Genomic DNA, 8,819 nt, shown 5'->3' with positions numbered 1-8,819 from the left:
ATATCTCTCATCCTCTTGTCTGCTACAAGCTCGCCGATATATTCACTATGGGTTCCTCCCGAGCATGACTCTGGAAGGGAGGTAGCCCTTCTCTGGCTGAAACTGAGCAGCACAACTGGGGTAAAAAAGATATGCTACGATCTAGATCATTCTATCTAATCACAGTAAGAGAGAGATGCTCACTGACATGCTATCAGTTGAAAAAAAGCATCAAGTAGCCAGATCCTGCTGAAAATCAAAGTCCTCAGGCTGAATGCAATAATCGGAGGACGGCAATGATGTTTAGAATAAATGTCAATTAGAAATGAAAAATATAACCCCCCTCCCCAGGAAAATTTATCTCCCATGATCTACTTACCCTATTTTAAGGTTTCTTTGAACGAGATGAAAAATTTTAACTTATTCAACAGCAAACGAGCGGCAGAGACAGCGTTTGCCGTGGAAAGAATCAGAGCTTTGAAGTCCTGAGTGCGCATCCCAGTGGCTCTGATCTTATTCTTCTCATGGCTTCTTCACTCAACTTGCTTTTTCATAGGTAAAATACAGACACACTTCACTTTATTGTGCTTCACAGATGCTGCATTTTCCACAAGTTGAAGATAAGATCCTCCTCCAGTAAAAAGATTATGACTCGCTTTATTGCGGTCGCTGGAACTGGAGCGGCAAAATCTCTGAAGTTATTTCACCTAGTTCGGCACAACTCAGATTCGCTTGATCATAAAAATAATCTGGAGTCTTGCTAAAAAACAGGAAAGGTTCACAGGTCCCATCCCCATAGGGGATTGGGAGAATGCAGCTTAACAAGTACCCCAGGTGAGTGTCATGATAAGGCCAGTTTGGCAAATACTGATTTACCTCAAAGGGCTATCTCCTTAGAGTAAAAAATAACAATAATGTATTATCTGAATGAAGAAGGCCTATGGATCAAATCTGTCAATAAACTCTTTTGAGACTTCCAGCTCTCACTTACAGCTTGCTTTAGTTTACAAAGGCATTTTTTTGGATGACTGAACAGCAAGCACTGTTCGCTGGCCCATAACCTGAGTCTTTGAAGCTACTCTCAAGAAAGGTTGTCGGTGACCTCCTCCCAATGGTCAGACCCATGCTCCTAATCAAGTTTGTTCCTACAGCAGCAGCTGAAACATGTCTGGCTCCTCATTCTGGGCATTCCTTTCCGGGGCTTCCACAGTCCCTGCCATCCCATCCTCATCTGTCATTCTTACAGCTGTCAATCACTAACAAGCAGGCCAGTGCCCACAGCTTCACCTCTACCTGTAATATGACAGCTCCCAAATCTATACAGTATGTATAGTTCATCTCTCCCAACCCTGGTTCTGCAGTTTCAGCAGGACACATCTGTCTTTCTCTACAAAGCGTAGAGTAAACACAGCTGCTTCCCACATAGTTCTCCATCTACACTGTCACTTAATATTTAAATCAGAAATCAGCTCTACCTTCTCCCTCACGTTCTGCGTGTAGACAATAGTCATGTACTCTTGATTCTATTACTGAAGCTTGTTTTAAATTTTTTCCTTCTTCTTCATTACCACTTCCCTTGTCTAGAATAGATTCTCATTTCTCACCAAAACACCTGCAAAAGCCTTTCTGACATATTTCCCTAATTCAGGTCTCTTTTCCTTCTGCTCTTCCAACAGTTTCTATAAACGGGATCCGATAAATTCTGACACTCCCTGTGCCCACTAATCAAAGGCCATGGTTTGGTATGGCACATAAAGCCTTTCATAATCTCGCATAATCCCACACCCCACTGCCCTGCCCCCGCTCCACACACGTTTCTAACCTTTTCAACATTTTTTGTCTCAACGACGTAAAATAATTTCATTGGCCCAATACACACCATTTCCATTGAATTCCCCCCATCTTTAGGGGCAATATTTAAGTACCAATCAAACTATTCAAGATTTCTGGGGAAAAAAGTATCTAACATTGCTATATTAAGTTGGATATAATTCCAGTTCGAAGCAAAGAAACTTGACTTTTTAATCAGCCTCTCCACAATGAATGTCCGATTTCAATTGTTATTTAAAAAGCACCGACGTCTCACGGATCCCCATTTTTACCTTGGCAGATCCACAGGGGTCCAGAAGCGCCGCCTGGGAACCACTGCTCTGTGCCCTTCCTCCCACCGTCCCTGTTGCCTAGGCTGTGCTTGACACGCCACATTCAAGGACTCGCTCACTCGACACTTGCATTCTTTTCACTCTCATACTACTCTCATGTCACTTATTTTTATATATTGGGTCGTCAGGAAAGTCATGACGCATTTTTGCATTGAAAAACATAGAAAAATACGTCATGACCTTCCTGACGACCCAACTGTTAATTCTTTAACACAAGGATCTCCCTGTCAGACTGAGAGTTCAAGGATAAGCCCGGTGGTCCATTTAACTACCCTCAGCACCTAACAGTGCCTAGCCCCTAATAAAATGCTATTAATGTTTGTTGGATCAATAGTCTTGCTAGGACAGACACTGTTATTGATGTAAAACAAAAACAAAAGAGAGGCTGATAAAAGACGTGAAGAGATGTAACTTGCTAAGGTCATGCACCACATCAGAGGTTTTGAATACGAGTTTGAGGCGTGAATTTGGGTTTTCTAAGACTAATTCTATCATTCTGTTAACTGTAAGTTTATAGAAGTGATACCTACTATAATGTTATAATGTGCAGCTTTAATTCCTTCCAGAAATCTCATCAGTATGTCATGTATCCCTGTTATGCCCTCAACTGAGCAAAACTGACCTTATTCCACAATAAACACCCAATTTTTAAAAAATTGTTTGCTCTGACATAAGTTACCCAGAATACCTGCCTATGTACAATTAAGTTAATCAGACTCTGAATTCCTTCATTTCAGTAATGGTAAAGCAGGCTTACTGCCTGTAGAAATTTCCATGTGAAAGAGAAGCAGGTGACAGGAGAACAGTGTATTGATTGAATAATAATGTCTACATTAATAACTGCTTATTTTAAAGGTTTACATTGCCTTTCTTGGGGGTGGGTGGTGGAAACCACAAAATTTAAAAGGTGATCTGGTTCAATCTATTTGTTTGTTTTTTTTATGCAGCCAAGAATCCCCTCCCTAAACATAATGCTCTCGCTCAAGGAAACATATGTTCTCAAAAACAAACCAGTGCTAGTTGGACTTTACCCCTTAGTCCTCACCTACTAAGTAAATCTTAAAATTAAACCTCCTTTATTTAAACATATCACAAGACTAGCCACGCCCCAAATCAAAACAAATACTATAATGTCAAAAGTTACCAACTATACTTTATAACTTTGACACATCAGGTCAAAGATTGTATTTACAATCTAAGTTTTCTATGTTACAGACAACATGAGAGGGAGATCCCCTTTTCCTGCTAGATTAAAACATTTTTGGAAGCACTTTTTCTACTTCATTCTACGAAACATTAATCAAAATGGTTATTTACAAACAGAACAGGGCGAAAACAATAAAACAGGAATCTCCTCCTCTCACATTTTGTTTCGTAACCTACAAGTTCTCTTCTCTATTTTAAAACATTTTGCAATAAAAATATACACACAGTTCCTCTTACAAAAAAGAAAAGAAAAAAACAAAACAAAACAAAAAACGAAAAACAGCTGGAACTCCCAGGCAGTACTTAAGAGTATGAAGAACCATGTCCAAATTACAGTTCACAGCAGCTGATCAAGACAGGTCCCCTTTTGCAAAATGCCTCAGAATGTAAAAGCTGCTGAGTTCAAATCAGGTACAGAATCCCCTCAATCCTGTCACATATGTAGATCTAGGGTCCAGGTGTCAATTAAGTTAAAAAGACAACTGTAGGCAGGAAGGCCTAGCATATATTTATCTTGGATTACAACTTGCCTTGAAAGTTATGCATAAATTTGTCTTTAAATGTGAGTTTCAGTCAATTTTAAAAGTCTGCAGTCAGAAAAGTGAGCAGTGTTGGGAACAGATGACTAAGTTCCCTTTCAACACTATATTCTAAGATTCTGTTATTCAATGGTCATATTTTTTTTAAAAAGCATGATTATAAATCTGAAAGACTAAGTTAGGAAGATGAGATTTCTGTACCACTGCTTCACATTGGTTCAGTTTGTGAAAGGATGGAGAGAAATAAAGAGGAAATAAACCATCTTAAAACATACAAAGTATTTTCATGTTATCTCATTAAGTTTAAAAAAAATCAGTTTACAGATGCACAAATTGAAGAAGCACCATAGATTAATATCAAATGTAATAATACCTTTGTTACAGGGGAATTAGGGGCACAAGAAAAAGGAACAAATACTTTACAAATTAGTGTGATTGTTAAGATAGCTCTTTACAACTTGAGTGTCAGAGGTCCTCAATATGAAGATGCCCACCCCATCACAAGAACAGCAAGTTAACACTTTGTAAATTGTTATTTGTGTGGGAGTCAGAAAAAGTAGTAACTCATAAATTATACCAACTTGCATGAAACCTAAAAGTGAGGTGAGATTTCGACTTTCTCCCCAACTTTCTGCAGTAACCATCCCATTTAAATTTCAACTAAATAACAGAAGCACTGACAAGACTGCTATCAGAAAAACACGTTTATTTTAGCTATTTTTTAAAGAAAAATAGCTCATTCACATGCTAGAGACACAGAGTAAACATTTAGAATGAAGCCAATGAAAATGCCATCAAGAGAAAAAAAAATGAACTAGCGAGCCTCATACTGCTTCTTGGGCATCAAAAGATAACATGCAAAAATAAAGATCTTAATTCCCTACCTCCCTCTTTTTCAAAGTTTTGTAAGTGTCGTAATTCTTCACAGCTGTTTGTAATAAACGCTTGGTTAATTCAAATCTGTTCCTCTAATCCTCCTTCATGAAACAAACAGGATATTGGTCGATTATTATGGAACTGATATTCTGACTTTAGTTTTTAAGAGCATTTGAAAAAAGTTTTACAAACATGGCATATTTATCTCCTGTTGCCTCTATCAAGTTACTTACTGAAGTTTTCTCAAACTTTCCACACTATCTTAAGCTACCAGGCAGACTCCTAAACCTGGACCTAAATCTTCCTATCCAATTCTGTTTGCCAAAGATCACGTGCTCTCTGGCAAGCAAAATTCCTCTATTTCCACCTTGTTTCTGAGGAAGAAGTGGCCCCACGCTTGCCAAGTAGGTCCTCTCCATCTACCTTTACCTCCTTCTCCATTCCTTTCTTTTTCTACCTGTTTATATAGGCTCTCTCCTCTGAGTACACAAATACGTAAGATCAGAGGTCCCTGGTCCTAAAATTTGCCTCCTATCGGTTTAGCAGTGAGGGACAAAGGGTGTGGGGCTGAAAAGGATGAATCCATAACCTCTCTCTCACTATCTGAGTACTCTGTATTGCCTCACTTAAACTCTAAGTGTGCTCATCACCAAATCCCTCATTTTTTTCAGTCCTCACCCTACACTGTTCTCCAACTTCAGTCCCTCATTTGCACCTGCCTACCAAATATCTCACTTTCCTGCCTGGATCTCCAAGCCACCATGTCCAAAGACAAAACCCTTGCCTTTTCTTCCCTACTCCCCTAAATCTTTCAATTGTCCCATGTGTGCTCTCACCTTCTGGCCACCCAGTCTCAAAGTCTGGATGAGAGTGCCAAGGAAGGAGGAATCGATTCATTTGCTAGGAACCAGGATTCTACCTCAAATTTATCCCCTCTGTTCTATATCCACTTAACAGTACACCTCTCACCTAACTGCTACAACCCTTTCCTTGTGGTATCCTTACCTCAAGTTCTCAGTATACAATATTGCTAGAGAGATATTCCTTAAGTGCAAATTTTAATCAGCCTGGCATTCGAGGTACTCTTCATATCACTTCTCACACTGTAATATGCATGTGAATCACATAGTAACTTGTTAAAACAGATACTTATTCAGTGTGTCTGGGTGGTGCCTGATTCTGGATTTCTAATATGCTCCCAAGTGATGACCATGTGTAAGCTATAGTAAGCTATTATACTAGTGTAAGGCTATATATATACAATATGGCCCCAACCTATTTTTCTAGCTTCATCTTCACTCCTCCCTGCCCAGCTTACCCGCATATATGCCTGTATCTCTCACATACACACAGGTCTACACACACACACAGATGTACACAAACAAAATGTTCCCTTACATGTTTCCCAGATTCTGTGCCTCTTGCTGTTTTAAGTCCGTGTCTGCCCATTACAATTCTACCCACTTTTCAAGAACCAACTCATTCTGCCACAGCCTTTGCTAATAGTCTCACCTACCTTACTACCCCCTGTATTCCTCCACTGATACCACAAAAACCTTGAGACACTGACAGCACTTAATTTGCACTGCTTCTGCTCTGTAATGTCAGTATGGGTCTCCTCACTTAATCCTCACTGCTAGAGTCCATGCTCCTCCAGGAGGGCAGGGACTATCTGCCTACCCTCTGCAACCCCAGGGCATCATGAAGGCCTTTGTAAGTGCCAACAAGTACCAGTTACAGTGGATTTGTATCCTAAGAAAAAAGTAACATCTTACTTCGTGTAACTCACTTTGAGCAGGTGCTTTAGAAGTTTCTTTAAGATAAAACAAAACACTTCCAGAAAAGTTATTCATTAGCAAAATCTACGAAAATTTTGTGAAATATTTGCGGCTTTAAAAATATCTAGGGCCGGCCGAGTGGCGCGCTGGTTAAGAGCTGGTTTGGGATGCCAGCTCTGAGCAGCAAGGCCCTGGTTAGGATCCCACGAGGGCCAGTGACACTGCCCTCTACAGCTAAGATGCTGAACAACAGCTCGACCTGGAGCTGGGCTACCGTGAGTGGCCGGCAAAGGTGTAGGCTGCAGCCCCTACTGCAGTGTGCTGCCATAAGCTACCGTGTGTAGCCAGCAGCCAGCGTGAGCGGCCAGCAGCGGGCATGAGCTGCCAAGAGCCGCTGTGAGCGGCCGTCCAGAGGTCGGCGACCAATCTGCCTCACCCGGGAAGAGGCAATGACAATACCAACATGGGCCAGTGAAGCAACGTCCTCCACAACTAGACTGAAGAACAAAAGGACAGCAACTTGTCTGTTCCCCTTCCCCGATTCCCCAAAGCTGTTATCCTCCCCGAATTCCCCAATAAAATCTTTTTAAAAAAAATCTAAACATTCAAGGGGTGCCTAGAGAATTTTAGTACTTATTCTATTTATAGTAGTCTCCAGGTATAGATCAAGGTTCTGATACTTAACTGAAAATTAAATCTATTTGGTATGATATAGTAATTACATTATAAGCTTACAATACTTTTTAATCGACACCTATCCCCCCCAGGTGTGCTAAGATATCTGTCTGGAAAATACTTCACAGTTAAAATGTCTTACATTTGTGTCCAGGTTTTGAAAAGTGCTTGAAAACATGTATCTTGAAGTAACATTTTTAAGGAAGTTGGTTAACCAGCTCAACCAAGGCAGCCCTATATTAAATGTTTACATGGTGAAACCCTCTACATTATCAAAACTGCCAAAATTCAAGAACCTACCCATAGTTCTTAAACTTCAGTGTGTTCAAGAATTGTCTCGTGTACTTGTTAAACTTGTAGATTCCTGGTTCTTACCCAAAGAAAGTCTGATTCAGTCAGTGAATCTGGGGTGGGGACTAGAAAACCGTACAGTTAACGAGCATCCCCAGATGATTCTGATGCAGGCGTTCCGCAGATCTCAGAGAAATACTGACACTGACCCTGCTACAGGGTTGTGCTTAAAGGGAAATGTAGAAACCTCTTTGTCAAGTCCTTTCCCCAAACAGCTGTCACACCCGCACAGACAAGGAGAGATTCCCGAAAACAAAACGGGTGGGGGGAGAAGGGGAGGAAAGTTCATTGGACTATGAATAAAGCCTGAAAAAAAAAATCAAAGAGGGGCGTGATGTTTCTTTCCCACCTCTGCGCTCCATTCTGCGAGCATCCCCAAGACACCTTCCAGAATGCCGCTCTCACCCGGGAGCGGGGCGAGGCCCCTCAATGGCCCGAGAGAGGGGGAGGCAGCCCAGCGCTAAGCCCTCAGGTCACCAGATGTCCTCTGCCAACAAGAGGCCGCAGCCGAGAGGGAACCCCGGCCCCTCGATCCTCCGCGGCGCGCGCGTGTGAAAAAGTCGCCTCCTGGGGTCGGCGGCCCCGGCGCTCAGCCCGCGCCCCTCACCTGCCGCGCGGCCGCAGCTCGGCTTCTTTGTCGGGTTCCGGCTCATGCGGGTCCAGCTCGCTTGCAGCAGCCGGCAACGCCTCGGCGTCCTCAACCGTCACTTCAGCTGCAGTCGCCCGCACCCGCGCAGCCGAGGTGGGAGCGGCCGCGGCCCCCAGACCGAACGCAGCCTCCGCCGACGGTGCGGAGAGGTCGCGGGCGCGCCCCGCGGCCACCACGGCGAGCCCGAGCAGCAGCGGCAGCAGCAGCGCCCGCGCCAGCGGACCCAGTCGGGTGGAGCGCTCCATCAGCGGCCTGCACAGCGTGCGGGCATGGAGGTGCAGCCGCCGGCACCTGCCTCTCCGAGCCCCCGACCAAGGCGATGACGCGCTAGAGACGCAGCCACAGCACCGCCGACCGGGACAGCCAGCTGAGTATCTCCGGCCACGTCTTAGCTCAGCCTCCGCCACCGCCAGCGCCACCCGAGTGACAGCCTCCCTCCAACATCGCCCATTGAGCAAACTTTCCGCGTGTCTGCTCTCCTATTGGCTGTGGTCACCGCCACTCCGGGAACTTAGGTTGATCTTGTTGCAGAAGGTGGGCTTTCCCCGGTTGTCAACATTACGCCTGCCAATCAAATCGTATTGTCCTACCCCGAGGCCCGGCC

The 8,819-nt window shown here is 43.4% G+C and overlaps 1 protein-coding gene across 1 annotated transcript in view; it reads right to left on the bottom strand.

Annotated features, from left to right (window-relative positions):
• The window catches only part of EIF2AK3 (eukaryotic translation initiation factor 2 alpha kinase 3), a 79,941-nt gene extending 71,230 nt beyond the window's left edge, over window positions 1–8,711 (bottom strand). The window contains exon 1 of the mRNA XM_019663819.1: window positions 8,174–8,711. Coding sequence (XP_019519364.1) covers window positions 8,174–8,460 — 287 coding nt within the window. The 5' untranslated portion in view covers window positions 8,461–8,711. The remainder of the gene's footprint in view (window positions 1–8,173) is intronic.
• Window positions 8,712–8,819: the final 108 nt, after the last annotated feature.

Source organism: Hipposideros armiger, unplaced genomic scaffold, assembly GCF_001890085.2.
Source record: "Hipposideros armiger isolate ML-2016 unplaced genomic scaffold, ASM189008v1 scaffold_406, whole genome shotgun sequence".
Classification (NCBI taxonomy): domain Eukaryota; kingdom Metazoa; phylum Chordata; class Mammalia; order Chiroptera; family Hipposideridae; genus Hipposideros; species Hipposideros armiger.
This window is presented reverse-complemented; position numbering and strand designations above follow the sequence as displayed.